Source organism: Argentina silus (assembly GCF_951799395.1).
Source record: "Argentina silus genome assembly, chromosome: 7".
Classification (NCBI taxonomy): domain Eukaryota; kingdom Metazoa; phylum Chordata; class Actinopteri; order Argentiniformes; family Argentinidae; genus Argentina; species Argentina silus.
The window spans coordinates 14,544,346-14,562,766 of NC_139661.1; the positions used below are offsets into that span (position 1 = coordinate 14,544,346).

Genomic DNA, 18,421 nt, shown 5'->3' on the forward strand with positions numbered 1-18,421 from the left:
CAACCCCTGGATTACACCAACCGCAAACTACCCCAATCACAGACCCCCCAACCCCTGGACTGAACCAACTCAACACAACCCCCAACCCCTGGACTGAACCAACTCAACATGGTTCACACCCCTGGACTGAACCAACTCAACACAGCCTCAACCCCTGGACTGAACCAACTCAACACAGCCTCAACCCCTGGACTGAACCAACTCAACACAGCCTCAACCCCTGGACTGAACCAACTCAACACGACCCCCTCCCCTGGATTGAACCAACTCAACACGACCTCCAACCCCTGGACTGAACCAACTCAACACGGTTCACACCCCCTGAACTGAACCAGCTTAACGCCCCACCCCTGGACTGAACCAACTAACATCACTTTCAACAGTCATCCTATTGGATAACCTTCTTTATGCTGTTACCCAGAGCATACCGGAGCATAGTACTACTTGTGTTCTGAATTCTAAATCGGAACTCCCTTTCCCCTTCTTCCTAGCCACTCTTGTTGATCTCCAAGGCTTGGATAGGTATAAGCAATATGCTGTTTCCTCCACCTCGCTGTTGGATTGGCTTGGAGGAATTCATGCCTTGTTTACTTATACCTATCAAATGTTCTCAGATCTGCTGGAGCGGCGAGGAGTTTGTGGTTGTAATAGGGACTGGTTTAGGTTTCCGGATGGATTTTTTGCTACACTCAGAGTGCTGCTTCTTGCCAGGAAAGGCAGGTTATGGTCTCTGGCATCATGTAATGTTTACTGACAGGTGGTGAGAGAGAAGGAAGAAGAAGCATTTAAGGCGATTTCCAGCAATATTACGATGATATATTTTTGGGGGCTTTATTTTTTTGTGTGTGTATTTTATGAGAGTAATTGTAATAACAATTTTATTTTAGCACTTTCTTTTAATTTGTGTTTTTATTAAATATCCCTTTGCTATTGTATAGTCAATTATGAAGAGAGAGAGAGAGAGAGATAGATAGATAGATAGATAGAAAGTTGGTATTTAGGTATATTTCAGAGCAGATAGTATGTTACAGCACAAACACACAATCTCAAATAGTTCAAAGTTCACAACACTATTGACACCTTCAATTGTATAGTTCCTCACATGTGCCCTCTCACCATGCGAGGGGGATCAGGACTCCCACCCGCAGGGTTGTCCTCTGTCTCTTCACCTTTCTGAATAATGTTTAACTTTTTTCTTTCTTCGTGTAAATAAACTCACTGTAGTTCTTCTTTGATTTAAATGCATGTGAATGTTTTGCATGAGTGGTGAGATGAGATGGCATCGTACAATATGTGTAGTGGACGTGGTTTGGAATCTTGCCTATTGTGATGAGGTAGCCCTGTCTGGGACATGTACACTCAAGTGTCACCCTTGGAGGATGTCCTCTTGGCCAAATAGTAGATGCTTGGGTCTTCAACGTGAGAGACCCAAGTTTGAATCCCGCTCACCACGTATGTTCCCAACAAATTGTGCAGTGCCGGTTATTTATGATGCTTTGATCAATAACCAGGACGTTGATTTCTCCTTGTAATCCATCAAGTATGATCAATTACAATCAGAATATCTAACTAAACAGGATCCTAATGTCATCACACTGTCTTAAGCAGGGGGCAATGCCATGGATTTAGAATGAGAATCACTCTAGAACCATTCTAAATCTAATTTTGAATCATTCACAGTCTCATTCTAGAACCATTGTAAATCTCATTCTAGAACCATTCTAAATCTGGGTGATGTTTCCTTTCTTCCTCCCCCTGCGACCATGTTGAAGGCCCCTCTTGTCCTCCTCTGTCCTGTAGTCTGCACTAACGGTGGTCAGGGCTGCCTCGACCTTCTCTTTCAAAATGTGCACTTAGTCACTCTCTCTCTCTCTCTCTCTCTCTCTCTCTCTTGTGGATTTCAAAGTGAAGGACTCATTATTCTGGTAGGAAGGAATGATGGTAGAAATTTCCTCTAGCTCATGTTTGAACTGGTCCAATGCTTTTAAAATGTTTGAGGGAGAGAGAGAGTAAACAAATGCATCAGAGGTGATCTGGAATCACACTCTTGTGAGGAGGTAGCTGTCTGAGGCGTATCTTCAGATCTTGAGGATGTCCTCTTGGCCTAATGGTACTGTAGATGTTTGGGTATTCCATGTTGGAGACCCAGGTTCGAACCCCACCCGCCACACAGTGAATAGCTCTCAACATGTTGTTGAGTGTTTTTGTTGACTTCCCATGATCCTTTGCCCCTGCATGTAAACACATTATTCTACCATTTCTGTTTTAAACTGTCACGGTCGTCATGGTCACTAAGATATTATGCATTTCTGCAAATAATTCCCCTTTAGAGACTCAAAGTTGTCAGTAAAGTGATAGAAAGTTGAATAATTATTAATTATCCTCTTATGACTCGATAAAGAACAATGTGTAATAAACATTTTATAATAAATTAGTCTTTGTTATTTGTAGAGGGTAAAGGAACACGTATGACATGAAGTGAAATCATGAAATCACGAAATCATGCCTAGTGAGAGAAACTGCTGCTGCAGTCTAAAAACAGACATGATATGCAACTCGGATATTTAAACTTTAAAATATTTTTTCGATTGACTTCGTTGTTGTTACTGATGGCTATTTACTTGGCTATCTCACTGGTCAATAGATGAAAAATAGTGAAGCCAAGCTCTCTAAATCTGCACTCCCAGTTTATATAGTGAATGGAAGAGATTGGTTTGGTTGCTGTATGTGAGGTTAATGTTGTACATTATTTAAGTCGTGATGCTTTTCTCAAAAATGTTCCACCGTTACTTTTGAACGGCGACGTGTTAAAGCTGTTCTCCCCACGTCACCTAGCAACTTGATTTTGATTCATACCTGTACATGCTACTCCTCTGATCCGGATTTTATTCATTTTGTTTTGAAAAATGGACTTGTTGCTCAATTTATTTTTCTGACAGTACCTGATATCTTAAATTGCATTATTTTAGGCCAACACATTTTTGTATGACTTGCAGTCGGTTACTTATCATAGGATCACGGAGAAACAAGCTAAAATGTGTTGCTGGTAACAGGACAAATGACGGTTACATTTTACTTGTATTTCTTATGTGAAATTATTAAAAATGGCCTGATATTCTACCCGTCTCATTCGTTCATTGTCCCACTGCGTCTCGTTGAATAATGCACATCACGTCAGTTCTTATTTGTGTTCTAGAATCAGTTCTTTGTGTTCTAGAATATCCATACACAAGGCCGCCTGCAGCTGTCGCATCGCGTTTGACTTACTCCGCGGCAGGCGAGGTCAGACCATAGACTTTTTCCGGTCAGACAGGGGCGGCGGCTCTCTGTTGGCAGTGGTAGGGAACTGCACCGCTGAGCGCAGCACCACAACCACACACCCTCACAGCGCGGTCCTGCTCTAAGTCTAAATCTAGACAAAGCCGTTTCTAACATTGGTGGCCATACAAACACAAATACATATTTTAAGAAGATACTATTTCGACAAAGCAGGCTAATTGAAGCCCCGTGTTATTGAAATACCTGCTATCCTGTGTCTTAGCTCAACTAGCACCTCTTCAACCCCCTCTTCCCTTATGACTGCAAACAAACTATACTATAATACTAATAACAATGATTAACTGCATTTAAATCGCGCCTTTCTAGACACCCACAGCACTCACATTGTAAGGGGGAGAAGTCACCGCATCACTAGCAATGTGTAGGAGCCAGGGTAGGAGCCCTACACCTGTATTGGCTAGAAGACAAGGAGGACAACGGCACTCTTCACATGTAATCAAAATCGGTTTATTATCACGGCATGATACATGGGAGTTTTTATTAATTTCCTTGGGACATTCCTTATTAAACTGAGGAGCAGGTTCAAGCCTATAGTGATACTACAGTTTTATTTGTATGTTTTGATTTGCACACGCATATTAACAAAGAGAAAAAAGAAATAAAGGCGTAGTGCAGGGGGCTTGTCGAGAAGCTTCCCTACAAAGTGCTAAAATAACGAGAGAAACAACATGTAACAGAGTCACAGGCTACCATATGACTACCAGAGTCACAGGCTATCATATGTCAAATCAAGCTGGTGTTCAAACCTTTACATTCAATCACTGTCACTTATTTGTACTGAACTAGGATAACCCCCTACAGCAACAACTTTAATAAGGTGTGATCATAGCTTTAGCCTCACAGATCCATAGTTTTCCCTCGGTACACCGAGTTTCTAACCAGTTGGCCAACGTTGTTGATTTGGTGATGAAAGCGCAACCAAAATGAATGCTACCTAAAGAAGTCTCCAACCAATACCTGGAAAAAGTAAACATGGCAAGGTATCAAAATCAATTAAAGAGTCAAAGAATGATTCGCTGATTTATTGATGCATTTTCCAATGTGTACTGTAGTGTTTGCACTGAATACTGCAATGCCCTCCTCACCCTGTATTCAGACTGCTTCCATCAACCCACAGCCATTGTACACGGTATTTAATCTTGGACAGTGATTCTTTTGATTTCATCAGGAACTCCTTCTCACCTGAATGAATCAAGGACTCTTTCAAGCCGATCCAGTACCCACGATATCGATCGTTGAATACCATTTTTTCATCAATAAATTCCTAAAAAGAATACATTAATTACAAATTATACATGGTTGAAAAATAAAACATGTTTGGGAGGTAGTGTCTAAACAGACCAGACTGTTCTAAAGTAATGTAACATGTCTCAATCGTTTGCCCCTCAAAGGCTCAGTTGCCTTCAGCTCAGTTGCCTCACCTGTTCCTCTTGACTTCCGATGACAACCAAATCAGCATTCCTCCCTCTGCAGTCCGTCCTGCTTTCTTCCCAGGTTTTCCACTCTTTAAGACTTGACGTGTTCATAAACAGATAACAGCTGGACTGGAACAGCGACCAGCCAACTGGACACAGTGTACACTCTCTCTCTCTGCAAGCTGATACATGCAAAGAAACATGGAAGATCACATTTCACTCTGGACATTCAGCACAAATATGTTGTTATTTACAAATGCAGGAGGTAGTATGGGCTACAAAGGGAGTTCAGGGGAGGCTGGTGCAGGTAGAAATCGGAGGACCATTCCTCATTCATTCCATGCATTACAATAAGCCCGTCCTCCGATTTCTACCTCCATCAGCCTCCCCTGAAAGGTACATAGGATCAACGCCATTTATTTGAAATACATATTACATAGTACATTCATGTCTCTGGGTAAGATGAACACCTTACCCGACGTGACCCCACGAGTCCATTTGAGCTGATCTATCTCTTCCATCATGTCTTCATTCTGTCTCACCAAGTTCACAATTTCCACCTTCAACTTCAGGATTTCAACAGTTACATCACTGTAATTGCCTTGCAAAACATTGCCAGTGAAGTTCACGAGGTCCTGAATGGCCAGCAGTTGCTTCAGGTCTCTCTCCAACTTTGTGTTGTGCTGAGAGATGACGGTGCTGACTGAGGAAAGACAGGGACATGGTCACTCAATACTGTCAACCTGCAGTTCACTGATACTCTGGTAACGGGTGTCAAGATCCAGGCTTTGAGGTCCACAGCTAACATAGTTCATATCTCAACATTGCACTTCATTGACCAATTCATGTTTCTGATTGGCTAGAGGTCAAACACCTTGATCTTAGTCTAGGAAATGTTCACCCACACAGACGTGCCCTAACCCTAACCCTTTAAATGACAAGTCTGTAAGGCCATCATGGCTTCACCCACCTCCTACCCTAATGACCTCCCCTCATCCACATACTCACAGTAGACATGGGCTGTAATGGATGCCAGCAACAAGGCAACAAGTATCCCCAAACACACAGCCACCAGTGTGAATGGGTGAGAGGGCGGAGCAGGCTTCTCATCCCCTAGGAGCAGCAAAGAATACAGTCAGATTAGCATAGCAACACTTAGCATAAACCTAGAGTACATGCTTTTGAGAGAATATACAGTACATGCCTTTCAGTGGAGGCTGGTGGAGGTAGAGGACAGGCTCATTGTAATGCATGGAATGGAATGAGGAATGGTAACAAACACGTGTAAGAAACCTCAGATTTCTGCCTCCACCAGCCTCTCTTGAAAGGTACACAGGATCAGAGCCATTCATTCCATCCCATGCATTACAATGAGCCCATCCTCTTTCTACCTCCACCAGCCTCCCCTGATGCCTTGACTGAACTAAATCATTGAATCATGAATTTTGAATCATGGATTTTAATTCCTGGGGGCACAGATCACATGATGGGAAAAATAATAATTATAATTATACATTAATGATATATAACATATAATCATTTAATAATTGTATTAAACACTCTTGCAGTGTAACATAAACCGGAAGCGTACCCAGTGTGGCTGGACTGTCCTTGGGCCTCACTTCTACATTCTCATATACTTCCTCTTTTTGCTCTGAAAGACAAAGTGATGTCAAATGGTGTCATTAGCATAATTACTATATCTATTACAGAGATTTTGTTAAAAGATAAAACTGCTCTAGGAACAATTCTCCCTATTTGTTCTACAAGACAGAACCGGTTACATTTTTTTTTTTTAAAACAATGTTTTTTTTTAAGGGCATTTCTGCTTTTTTATTGGGATAGAGACAGTAGAGATTGACAGGAAGGATGGGAGAGAGAGAGGAGGGATGACATGCAAGATAGGTCGAGGGTCGGAATCAAACCAGGAACCTTGCGATTACGTGGCATGCGCATTAGTGTGCTACGCCACCAAGCGCCCCGAACCAGTTAAATATTGAAGTAAATAATTAATAAATTGTTGTGTCTTTATTAATAGTGTGATAAACATATATTAGAATGCTTTATGCTTTGTTAATGTAGTACTCTATGGGTTATATATGTTAAGTTCTGAATTTATATATGTTAATTAAAGTATACTTATTGTATAGTGACATATATCTATCTATTTATTTAGCTATTCATTTATTGTTGAATATAATATAATATACTATGAAAATAATTTTAAAATGTTGTTTTAAGCACTTTAAGCACTAAAACAAAAGACAGAAGTCTACATAATACATTGTTTACTAGTGAGTGTTAACCAAATGACTGAAGATGAACAAAAGAACAAGGTGGTTTGAGAGAAAAATAATGAGACTCACCATTTTGCATAAAAACAGGATTCCTGAAAGCCATTAAATGATTACTCTCTTCTTCTGTCCAACACACTTTTCATCGACACTTGACTTACTATTTATCAGTCCAGACAGGCCTTAGAGAATTAAGCCTGAAATACTAATAACACAATATGTCATAGGATATCAACAATCACTCTGACATGCAGTAGCCTACAGTAACACCATCAACCGTTGACTGGACCTGTATTAGTAAGCTACCTCTGCTTCGGGTGTGGTTGCGTTAATGACTAGACGACGCTGAATAGAACAAGACTGACTGACTCTCGTCTGAGGCCAGAGGGGAAGTTTGTGTGTATGTTAATATGTGATGCGTGTGATGGTCCATGCGGTTACAGACTAGGAAATAGTTAATTCTAACTTTCTCTCAAACTGGTTCTGCTGCTCACGCTGACTCACTGGACTTGTTCAGGTGCGAGTACTGTACGTACCTCAGCTAGTGGCTCAGCTCCAGTTGTAAGCCCTCTGGTGGCCGTGCTAGGGAACTGCACCGGTGAGCGCAGCACCACCACCTCCCACAGCCATTACCGTGCCCAGTCCCAGCTCGGCTCCAAATCTAAATATAGACTCATGCCAACACTAGCGAAAGGGAACGTGAGCACATAAGCACCAGGGGAAGCTGGTGGAGGTAGAAATGGAAGGACAGGCTCGTTGTAATCCATGGAATGGAATGGGAAATAGTATCAAACACAATTCCTCATTCCATGCATTATAGTGAGCCTGTCCTCCGATTTCTACCTCCGCCCTGATAAGCACTCATAGCCAGGGCCGGCTCTAGCCATTTTGGTGCCCTAGGCAAGATTAGGATTTGGTGCCCCCCGCCATCACATTACCCCACCAGTACTGCCTCATCACTACCAACTCATTCCACAGTAAAAATATGGACAACATACATCAGACACCACAATGGTTTCAAGACAAAAATATTTACTTTTTATAAATTAAAATGACTTCTCAAACAAACCAATCACGTATCAAATAATGAATAAATTGTTAAATATTACCAACTACTAAACCCAGGCCCTTGGGATGTTGCTAACAAGGGTTTAGACAGTTTTACTACAATTTACACTATTATTAACAAATATGTAAACAAAAGTACTATTAAAGCTGCACGACATAACTTTTGCGATGAACAAGGAGGAAAAGAGAAAACATTGTAAAACTATGGGCCTTATAGAAGCAAAATGTGCAAAAAGGGAAACATGTAGCTGCAGAGTAGGAGAAACAACTGAAATCTATGTTTTTATGGATATAGCAATTATCACTAATATTGGTCTGCGAAAAGTCAGCACAATGCCGTGCGTTCTAGGAAGGAGCAGTTATCCAGATAGCTACCTACTGGCTTGCCATTCAGATTCATATCCTTCACTCTGTATCTGAGTCTAACAGCTATCGTAGCATAATTTCTAGCATTAGCTTTATTGCTAGTTAGCTACTACAAATGAAACGTCTACACACAAAACGGCCTTTTAATGTTAACATAAGACGACATACCTCTATATTGGACTTTCTTTTCTTCCTCTTTTCTCCGTTTTCTACCTTGCGCACCTGAAGGTCCTGAAGGCTTAGAACTTTTCATTATTAAATCAAATGTGAAAATAGATGTCTGCCTCTTGACATCTGTCCATCAGTCAGTCAGTCTAGCAATCTCTGGCACTTCTTGCGTCCTGGACTTGTCTTGACTTGTCTGTGATGAGGCGCATCAAACGGTAACTCATCCTCCCCCACTTTCAGTGCGCACCGCGCACAGTACAAGTGCAGGCCAGAGCAGACGAAAAATTGTAAGGAACAGGGGTGCAAAGTGTATTTTTTTCTTTCTTTCTTCATTTGTTACCTCAAGGCAGAAAATGAGGAAGGGCGCCTACCGGCGATTTTTTCTTTTCTTTGATGACGACCAGCACCCACCAGAAGGTGGCGCCCTAGGCCTATGTCTTTAGCCGGCCCTGCTCATAGAATACTTTGCAGACAACCTAACTGTTGTCATAGAGGCCAGCGTTGTGGAAATACCTGCTATACTGCATCCTGGCACCTCTAACAAATACTTACAGTTCTCAACAACACACACTCTCACACTCATCTCAAGTATTTAGTTTCACACTCCATTTCCCTCTTTGCATAATTTACACTCCATGGAACATCAAATTAAACGATAAAAACCAATAAGGTCCCTGCACTGTGAATCCTCAGCTACGACTAAAATAATTCAGAAACAGTCAGTAAGAGTGACCGAGTTGAAATGGTGATAAAATCACTTCTCATAAATTCAATCCCCCCCCCCCCCCCGCCGCGGCATCAAATTGTTAGCTTTTTGGTGGCGTACCTTCCTTTGGGTGTTTAGGAGACATCGGTTACCTGTTTCGGGAATTCAGACTTGACGTCGGTCACAGTGGTGCCGGGACCCGGATACACAGCTGCGCTCACCTCAGCGGCTTAAGTTGCTCTGGTGTTGGGAGTTTAGAGGGGTGAGTGTAACCGAGTTGAAACATTAGTAAACTCACTCCTCACAAGTTCAAATTCCGCTCCATGGCTTTTCGGTGGCGTAGCTGGTTTCCAACGGGTATTTAGGAGACGGCAGTCACGTGTGTTGGCAATTCAGAGGTTGAGACTTGTGTGGAGCAACCCGAAATGCGAGGAGTGTTTGCAGCAATTTGACATCCGTCACACAAGCACACTTTCAACACACGAAGAACAGGAGAGAGAATATAGGCTTTAAATGAAACCGTCTTTATTAAGTAACTTTAATATCAGAAAAATAAAACTCTTAATTCTCTTTACAGCAAATATATAATATCAGTGCTTTGGCCACATAACTTAAAAGGCCATTTATCATAAAATATAGTTTGCTTTAAACTTGACTCAATTTGTTGAATTTATAATATGCCATAAGACTTCTCTACATATACATAACAAAAGTGTAGTAAAATTAGCAAATACTTAACTGTTGGTACAGTGTGTGTGTATATATCATTAAGATACATTTATACCATTTTTAATTTGGTGGCATACAGACATAGATGCGGCTCACTAGATCCTTGGCCTGATACTGTTGCAGTGTACAACGCAAGTACATTATGATCACATGCTTGTCGTGAGCACATTCCCTCTGGACTACATCTAATCTTACCTCAACACTGGTCAACTACGACTACAAGCAAATAGCACTGACGACCTGCACTATGCAACTCGCCATCCAGATTTCAGATCTCATATTATATACTAGAGAGAGAAAAAAAATAAAAAATAAAAATCTTATTTGTAAACATTTTAATATATAATATATTTTATATTTGTATATATGAAATGTAACTTCAAGTGAAATAAAAAATAAAGTTTCTGTATATTTACCAATTATTAACAGTAATAATAATAATAATAATAATAATATTATACATATAATAATAATGCATACACAAAAATGTCAAGATTCATCTTGAGAGGTTGAGGAGCAATGTATTCCCCAGAAGAAAATAGAATTCAACCTTTTAGAGCTGCGGGTCGTTACGGTGGACGGGACAGCGGGGAGGGGAGGGATGGGACAGGGGTTAGAGAGGATGAGAAGGGGTGAGAGGAGGGAGCGGGTGAGAGAGGGGGAGGAATACTAACAGGTCTCATCAGTCAGCATTAAGATGGAGTCTGTCCAGATTAGAAGCAAACCCTATCCCCTACTCCCTAGACACTTGTAGGGGCTAGGGGTAGTGTCTCAGGAGTAGGAGCGAGGTGTAGTTACTGAACAGGGCCACGGAGGCTAGTCTGTCTGTGCTTGGGCACACGTTAAAAACCCATCAAACAAGACAGAAAGGCAGTTGAAACAACAACTTAGTTTGTACCACTGAGAGAGGAGGGAGAGCTTGCTAGCCAATCAGGGGATGCGTCCGGGCAGATCTAGCAATGATGAAGTTCATTACGGGCGTCTAGTATTGCCCCATGCACGTTTCTGACTCCTCGCAAGTGGAGCGAAATGAAAAGAAAAATTATGCACGGCTGGAATGTGATAGGCCCAACCACCTATACGAGGACGTGAGTTGACCACCCTATTGGTCGATCAGGTCACCACCTCAATACAACTAAGACTTACTGTCCTTTGTCCTCCGCTGACCTCTTTAATACGCATAATAAAGGTCTGTGTTGGTTGGTGGGACTAATATTTTATATATTAGTGTTCAATAAAATACATGCTTTCTAAAAAAAGGCCACAGGCTTTCTGCTCTCAGAGTTCTATGGCAACACTGTGTGCGCACGAAACCAGTTGTACGTTTTTCTGTTGATTTACTCAAATGGAATTAGGCACAAGTTACTGTAAACAGATAAATGTTGTTTAAATTCCGATGGAAAAGCATGGCAGTGGTGAAGTAGGCGCACGTCCTGGTACATCAGGAGGGGGTACTTCCTGTCCAACCGTAAGCACTGCTAGTGACAGGTGAGGGCGAACAAGCTCATCTTATGAAAACCAAAATAGCAGCGAAAACAAAAATGAGGGCTAAAAGGGAACATAACAAAAACAAAACCGTCATGACCAACTCAAACCTTGATTCGAAGCCAGTTAAACACCTAATTTAACAGTCGTCAAGAATAATTGATACATATTTTTAAAAAGAAATAAAAATAAAATTAAAAAAAGGTAGGCAGATTATCAACATATCAAAATAAATCATAACGGGAATCCTGATGCTACTTTGGAGGGTCCCTGACACCCACACCCCGTCACTTCACCCCAGGGGTCTAACATCAGACAGGCTCCTACGTGGGCCTGTAACCCCCCCCCCCCTCCTCGACACACACACACACACACACACACACACACACACATCCCCTGGCTAGGCACGCTCACATATTACGCAGCCGTATTGCCTGCGTGACAGGCGCCTGGCACACCGGGCACATCGGCTCGGCGCCCTGGCAGATCCGGTTGGCGCATTCCACGCAGAAGAGGTTGTGGCCGCACGGCACCAGGGCGGCGATGATCTCGCCCTCCAGGCAGCGGATGCACTCATGGCGCCCGCGGTACGAGTCCGGCGGCGACCCGGAGGATGAGGCTGTGCTCTCACTGGAGGACGAAAAGGCGGGCCCGTAGACGGGGAACTTCTGGTGGGACTCGGAAGAACCAGAGCCGGTGGCAGAGCTGGAGCCGCCGAGGGGAGGGACCCTCTGGACGCGCTGGGCCAGGGGGTGCTCCAGGGCCTCAGGGAAGGTAGGCGAGAGGCGGGGTGTGCCGGGCTGGCTGTGGTGGTGGTGGGGGTCACGGACTGGTCCCGGGCGGCTGTCGTAGAGCTGCTGGACGCCCCCCTGCTGCTCGAAGGTGCTCCACACCCCCTGGGGGGTGGTGAGGGGGTCGAACCCCGTAGAGGCCAGCGCTGCTGCCAGGTCCTCGGACCCCAGAGGAAGCAGGGTGTCCCCGAACCAGAAGCTGGCTCCCCCTCCACCCCCTCCGCTGTTGTTGTTGTTGTTGTTGTTAGTGTTGTTGAAGGGGCTGGTGGGGCTGAAGTCGGCCATGCGGTTGCCCTGCCCCCCGCCGTAGTAGGAGTCAGTGGAGCCGCTCCCCAGGGAGCTGGAGCTGTCGTTGCGATAGGTGGCGGTCATACGAACGTTGGTGTTGGCGTTACCGTTTCCACCGCCACCACTGGTGGAGGCGCCCCGCTGGGTGGCCTTACCGGCAGGCGGGGCCGCCCCGTTGGCCTGAAGCCACGCCCCACTGCCTGCGGCTGCAGCCTCGAAGCTAACGTCTGTGCCGTTGTAGTGGAAGTCGTTCTCGTCCGCGCCGGGGACCTCCACGCAGTTCCCTGTGCGCAGGGCGATGTGAGCCTCGATCTCCTCCCGCGCCCGGTCCACGTTCTCGGGCATACCTGTCACCTCGAACACCGGCTCCTTGTCCCGGCTCGGGGTTACGATGTAGGTGTGCGTCTGCTGCTGGATCCGCTTGATGGTGGCCCCCTTGGGCCCGACCACCAGGCCCACCACGCGGTAGGGGACCCGGACCTGGATGGTGGTCTGACCTGGGAGGGTGGGGGCCCCGGGGAGGCCCAGGCCCGGCCCTGCCGCAGCCAGAGGTCCGGCCTTGTTCCTGGAGGCTCTGATGAGGGAGAAGTGTTCGGCGGCGGACAGGATCTCCCTCTTGGCCATGGCCACGTCCTCCTTCCGCCCCGTCACCACGAACACTGGCTGCTCGCCCCGCACTGGGGTCTTTATGTACGTGTTGGTCTTTGCTCGCAATGCCTTGATCTTACAGCCTGAGAGAGAGAGAGAAAGAGAGGAAATAGGAGAAACATTGGTTTAATTTTCAGAGATATCCTATCAGGCAATTTTGAGTACCAAAAACGTTTGTCAATATAGTTTCAAAACATATAGATTCTGTAATCTTGACATCTTCTAAAACTGAAATCTAGATTCGCGGAAAATCAGTTGAAAATGTCTGTTGGTGATACTAGTGCTACGTCCTGCTGCTGCGGTGGTGAAAGTCCATTTTCCGGTTTCCTAAACTTTTTGACAACACCATCCCCCACACTCCAAGATGCAAACATGAACACACTTTTGCCAACAATGACAGCACACCATGTCCCATGACAGCGCTCAAAATGATACTCAAAGGTCTCATAGCCAACATCAATAAGAAAACAGATAATTACTAGCTAGATAAATGGCTGGCAAACAATAAATGAGGGCATTTATACATGTTGTTGTTGCTGCTGATGACGAGGCAAAGCAAAGCTCAGAGTTGAGTTTGCTAGCATGTCAGCCGTCGAAAGCTGAGTTAGATGTCAAAAACGATTTGCTAGCAAACCATCTTTGATGTATGAATAGTTAATTATCCAACCATCGGAAATTGTATGCGTCAAATTAAGTTGTGATCAGCCAGCAAACAATTTTGGCAACTTTGAAATGTCAATCTGACTCGGTGACCTAGTTAGCTTAGCTCAACTGTCTGCCTCCTCTACTTAGCCAACTTGTGCTTGCTTTCAATCGCTACGAACACTTGTCTTGATCAGAAAATTGTCAAATAATTCTAGCTGTGACAGATTTCACAGATACCCGGCTAAATAAATTGCAATGTTTATAAGCGACCGAGCGAAGTTGAATAGCAACCCACCCTGTCTGCCGACAATCTCGGCAACATGCTCGGAGCTGGGCACCCCGACGCACTCCGTGGTGTTCACGCTCTTTCTCCGCAGGAGCATCGCCGTCGACTCGACTTCATAGCCCGGTTCCCCGTAGACACCGGACGGCAATATCACCATCCCGGTAGCATGCTGTAGCGTGCCGTCCTCCAGCTCATCATCGTACAACAACACCGTTTCGGGCGTATCCATTCCCGGTGTCATCATAACAGAGGAGCCTAGCCCGGAGACTTGGGCCTGCCCGAGAAGCATGTTGTGGTGGGAGTCATTCTGCTCCAGGAGCGCGTCTTCACCGGGTCTCTCCTCATCCTCTTCTTCCGTCGGTCGCGGCTGATGGCGAGGCAGAGGCTGCAGGTCCAGCACTGCACCGAGGAGATTGTGATGCGAGACCGGGCGTGGGTGCAGGAGGGTCTCCAGTGGTTCGGTCTGGCTGTGCGTGCCGTGCTCGTCGAGGCCTATGCCGACACCGGCGAATGCATGCACGAGTGGCGGGACCTCCGTCTCCTCCGTCTCCAACAAAGATGTGCTGCTGGGCATTGTGAAAACACTTCCAGCGAGCCGTCTGCTTTCAAACAAAACTGATACTTAGACGTTGTAATTTCTCAAAGTTAAATACTGTGTGGTCTATTGTGAGTGTTTGTTGCGGAGGCTAAAGGAGCTAGCTAATGTACCGTTTCTTGTCTTCATGCAGTCTCCCTCCTTCTTTTGTCTCTCCACCACCAGGCACCAGCGTTGGCTTGATCAAATCTCGCGAGATTTCGAGCGGGGTCATCCTCGGGTTCACGGCCGTCCCTAGAGCGCAGGCACTGCGCAGTCGGTTTGATGTGCTGTTGGCCTAAATGTCAACTTGTCAACTAAATGCCGATTGAGTTTTTTAATTGTGTTAATTGAAATATTGAAATATTGGCGTTGTGCACTCTTTTCTGTCTGTTGTTACAGTTGTTTAAAACATTACTGTTGTTTGTCAATTGAATCTTTAAATAATTTATATATGAAATGAGATCCTTGCTCCCCATACAACTGAGGGAATCATAGTTATCATAAATATCATAGAATATAATAGAACATAGAATAGAATAGAATAACGTTATTGGCCTTATAAGTGGCCAAATAAGTGTCCCATCCCATCCATGTCATATTCAAGCTGCATGAATAATATGAATCCACTAGGTGGCACCATTGTATTCTTTATAAAGTTGTTCAGTCTATAAGGGACCGACAACTTCAGAAATGTGCTTAGAAGTTAACTTTTTGTTGAGGTAGCGTTGCAATGTATTACTAATGCAACGACAGAACGTTTCCCCTTTTTGTGTAAATAGAATCCTAGAATAAGAATGTCATTCTATTTCCTAGTCAGTGACCATTCTAATTCTAATGTAATGTAATGTGACTCCAGTGTAGCCAGTGTCCAAGCAACGACGCACAATAACATTGCGCGTTTGTACAGCACAGCGTGCCCATAAGAGTAGGCCATTCGAGGAATTTCTCAAGCCTCAAAAACGATGTTGACGAGACGATAAAATGTGGATATAAAACCCCAACGTTCATTGAGTTATCAGTTTGTTCTGGTGAACATGTATGGACGCGCTCCCCGGGTTACCTACCTCACTGTGGGTAGCACCTCGTCCAAAGTTGGGCCAGGATCATACGAGATCAATAAATTCAAAACAAATAAGTCAGGTAGGATTGTTGACATGTTTTGACATCATTTCGCCCTGATGTTTAGCCCCCGAATTTACCGATTGTTTTGCTGTTCAAACATCAGTAGGCCTATGACATATAAAAGCAAACCCTTTCTCAATTTATTTATTGTCAATAATGCTAATTATGTGGGCCAACATGTGTTTTGCAGATTGCTATGCTCCGTTCCTCTCCCTCTCCAACCGAGAGTCCATGTTCCATCGGTCCAGCAATGAAATTGCTATGCCTGGACCCGCCCAGTACAACAGCTCCCAAGCCAAGGTAACCCATGGACGTATCCATCCTCGTGTGAAATCTACCCGTCTCTCCAACTGATGAATCAGTTTACAACGGATCTTTATCAGCCAGTTCTCATAGAATACACACTAATACATCATGAATAGAATCTAATCCAATATACGAGAGTAAGATAGAATATATTTGAATATAATTTAATATAATTTAATATAGTCGAGTAGAGTAGATTAGAATAAAATGGAACCAGAACAGAACAGAACACAATAACATAATATTACAAAACATGATAAAATAGAATAGAATGCAATAGAATAGATTTAGCGAAATAATCTAATCCAATCTGAATCTAATCTAATAATCATAGCTAAAACAGGCTATACTCTCTTGATCCACCTCTTCTAGGGTCATATCCTGGGAGGTCAGAGTCTTCAGAACCGGTCGAAGCGCTTTGACGAGGCGGTATCGGAGGTACCGGGCCCGGGGACCTACAATGTCCTGCCAGTGTCGGGGAACACACTGAGAGCCGGGGAGAGTGATACTCCAAGGAGGGCGGGCCCTAAAGTGGTACGTATGTAGCGGAGGTGGTTTGGAAATTGGATAGGTAGCCCTGAAACCTGAACACTCAAGTGTGAGAAGTACAAAGACGTTCATTTTGGGAATATGACGGGAGGAGAGGGGAGGTTAGGGTGGTGGAGGGCCCGGGACCAGAACAGTATGAACCTGAAGAGTGAGACACACACACACACACACACACACACACACACACACACACACACACACACACACACACACACACACCCAAATGCTACTAAACACACCCCTTGGTAACACACCCCTCGGACCTTGAGGAAGTCCTCTTGGCCTAATGGTAGACGATTGTGTCTTTCAAGTAGGAGACCTGGGTTTGAACCCCGCCCATCATATGTACGTAGCGTAGACATCCCCTGACAGCACACAGTCGAGGCTCAGGAAGAGGAATGATGAGAGGGGGCCGACCGTCCTCACAGCCTGAATCACTGCACAGTAACATGGTTAAATAATAACAATAATAATACATTTATTTTGTATGGCGCTTTTCTCAGTACTCAAAGACACTACATTCCATGGAGAGAACAAGAATAGATAGATAGATACATAAAAGGTAAAACAAAAGCACAGTCAGTCAAAACAACAATAACAATAGTTAAATAGATTAAAAGCAAGTTTAAAAAGATGGGTGTTGAGGGATTGTTTGAAGGAGGAGAGCGTGCTAGCGTGTGGTTTGGGTGAGTGACTTCAACTGTTTAACACGAATGACTGTTTAACCAAGTGCACACACAGTCAGGTGGATGTGGTCGGCTACAATCAGATCACGCAGGATGATGACTCACCCATGCAGGGGGGACCTAGGTTTGATTCCCACCTGGGTTCGATTCCACACTCCACGTGCAGTGCATGTGTGTGTTGTTGGGGGGGGGGGGATGCAAACATCCCACATTCCAACAATTGATTTGAATTCATCGCATGGCTAATAAAACATTGTTTGTTTGTTTGTTCCTGTGTCGTGTCTCTTCATCTCGCCAGTGGCTCCAGGGTGTCCCTAACCGTCTGAAGTTCCTGCCCCAGCCAGACATTCCCTCCATCCCCTCCCCGGGCCAGGCCTTCGGCTACGAGGACAATGGCCTGGGATGTCTCCGCAGACAGAGCCCACCGGCCAAGGACAACACACTAGGACCCGCTTTCTACAACCCACTGGTGGTGAGAGAGGAGTGTATACACACACACACACACACACACACACACACACACACACACACACACACACACACACACACACACACACACACACACACACACACACATACATGCACACACACATTTGTGTGAGTATTTGTATGTCTGTGTGCATGTGTGCGTGTGAGAGTGTGTTTGTGTGTGTGTGTGTGCATGCTTGCACATGCAAGTGTGTGTGGGTGCATGTGCGAGTGTGTGCACGTGCGCGTGTGTGTGCTTGTATAACGTCTCTCTGTGTGTGTCTGTGGAGCAGCACTTACTCTGTGTGAGAGCAGGCCCATTAGCCGCAGCCCATCTAATGCACCGGTGGGCCTCTTCATTTGCACTGAATCCATTTCCATAGCTAATGACAGAGAGCAGCTCCACTCTAAAAAGTCACAGCAGCACCGCGTTCATCCATTCCGGTGTCAACAAAGAGGGCCATTAGTAATTATTCCTCAAGTTA

At 44.6% G+C, this 18,421-nt stretch overlaps 3 protein-coding genes and 1 long non-coding RNA gene across 7 annotated transcripts in view; 1 reads left to right on the top strand and 3 right to left on the bottom strand.

Annotated features, from left to right (window-relative positions):
• Positions 1 to 5: 5 nt before the first annotated feature.
• On the bottom strand, positions 6 to 3,113 carry LOC310807067. Its single transcript, XR_014554305.1, has 3 exons — positions 279 to 3,113; positions 128 to 146; positions 6 to 93 (listed from the first exon to the last, which is right to left on the bottom strand). It is a non-coding gene; the product is annotated as an uncharacterized lncRNA (long non-coding RNA).
• A 723-nt stretch (positions 3,114 to 3,836) lies between these two features.
• LOC310806827 (CD209 antigen-like protein A) lies at positions 3,837 to 8,747 on the bottom strand. 4 transcript variants are annotated; one of them, XM_083673093.1, is made up of 9 exons: positions 8,651 to 8,747; positions 7,585 to 7,709; positions 7,121 to 7,143; positions 6,346 to 6,408; positions 5,763 to 5,867; positions 5,230 to 5,457; positions 4,761 to 4,936; positions 4,425 to 4,603; positions 3,837 to 4,296 (listed from the first exon to the last, which is right to left on the bottom strand). In XM_083673093.1, the coding sequence occupies exons 3-9, from the start codon at positions 7,128 to 7,130 to the stop codon at positions 4,149 to 4,151; spliced, it is 909 nt and encodes a 302-aa protein (XP_083529219.1). In that variant the 5' UTR covers positions 7,131 to 7,143; positions 7,585 to 7,709; positions 8,651 to 8,747; the 3' UTR covers positions 3,837 to 4,148. The 4 variants fall into 4 exon arrangements, with proteins under 4 accessions (XP_083529219.1, XP_083529220.1, XP_083529221.1 ...); XM_083673094.1 differs by having other exon boundaries at positions 7,585 to 7,772; positions 8,651 to 8,731; XM_083673095.1 differs by lacking the exons at positions 7,585 to 7,709; positions 8,651 to 8,747 and having other exon boundaries at positions 4,522 to 4,603; positions 7,121 to 7,227.
• A 3,222-nt stretch (positions 8,748 to 11,969) lies between these two features.
• On the bottom strand, positions 11,970 to 14,967 carry mex3c (mex-3 RNA binding family member C). Its single transcript, XM_083673138.1, has 3 exons — positions 14,937 to 14,967; positions 14,238 to 14,827; positions 11,970 to 13,380 (listed from the first exon to the last, which is right to left on the bottom strand). Exons 2-3 carry the CDS (start codon positions 14,800 to 14,802, stop codon positions 11,981 to 11,983), a joined length of 1,965 nt encoding a protein of 654 aa, XP_083529264.1. The 5' UTR covers positions 14,803 to 14,827; positions 14,937 to 14,967; the 3' UTR covers positions 11,970 to 11,980.
• An 872-nt stretch (positions 14,968 to 15,839) lies between these two features.
• stpg2 (sperm-tail PG-rich repeat containing 2) overlaps positions 15,840 to 18,421 on the top strand; it is a gene marked incomplete at its 5' end in the record, with an annotated part of 39,475 nt that continues 36,893 nt past the window's right edge. The window contains 4 exons of the mRNA XM_083673119.1: positions 15,840 to 15,945; positions 16,118 to 16,227; positions 16,606 to 16,767; positions 17,767 to 17,940. Coding sequence (XP_083529245.1) covers positions 15,840 to 15,945; positions 16,118 to 16,227; positions 16,606 to 16,767; positions 17,767 to 17,940 — 552 coding nt within the window. The remainder of the gene's footprint in view (positions 15,946 to 16,117; positions 16,228 to 16,605; positions 16,768 to 17,766; positions 17,941 to 18,421) is intronic.

Coding starts and splice junctions, on each gene's coding strand:
- LOC310806827 (XM_083673092.1), bottom strand. CDS start 7,154: ATGGCTTTCAGGAATCCTGTTTTTATGCAAAATG. Junction 4,937..5,229: donor GACTCGTGGGGTCACGTCGG/GTAAGGTGTTCA, acceptor TGCATGTATCAG/CTTGCAGAGAGAGAGAGTGT. Junction 4,297..4,424: donor GGAAGCAGTCTGAATACAGG/GTGAGGAGGGCA, acceptor TACTTTTTCCAG/GTATTGGTTGGAGACTTCTT.
- mex3c (XM_083673138.1), bottom strand. CDS start 14,802: ATGCCCAGCAGCACATCTTTGTTGGAGACGGAGGAGACGGAGGTCCCG. Junction 13,381..14,237: donor CGAGATTGTCGGCAGACAGG/GTGGGTTGCTAT, acceptor TCTCTCTCTCAG/GCTGTAAGATCAAGGCATTG.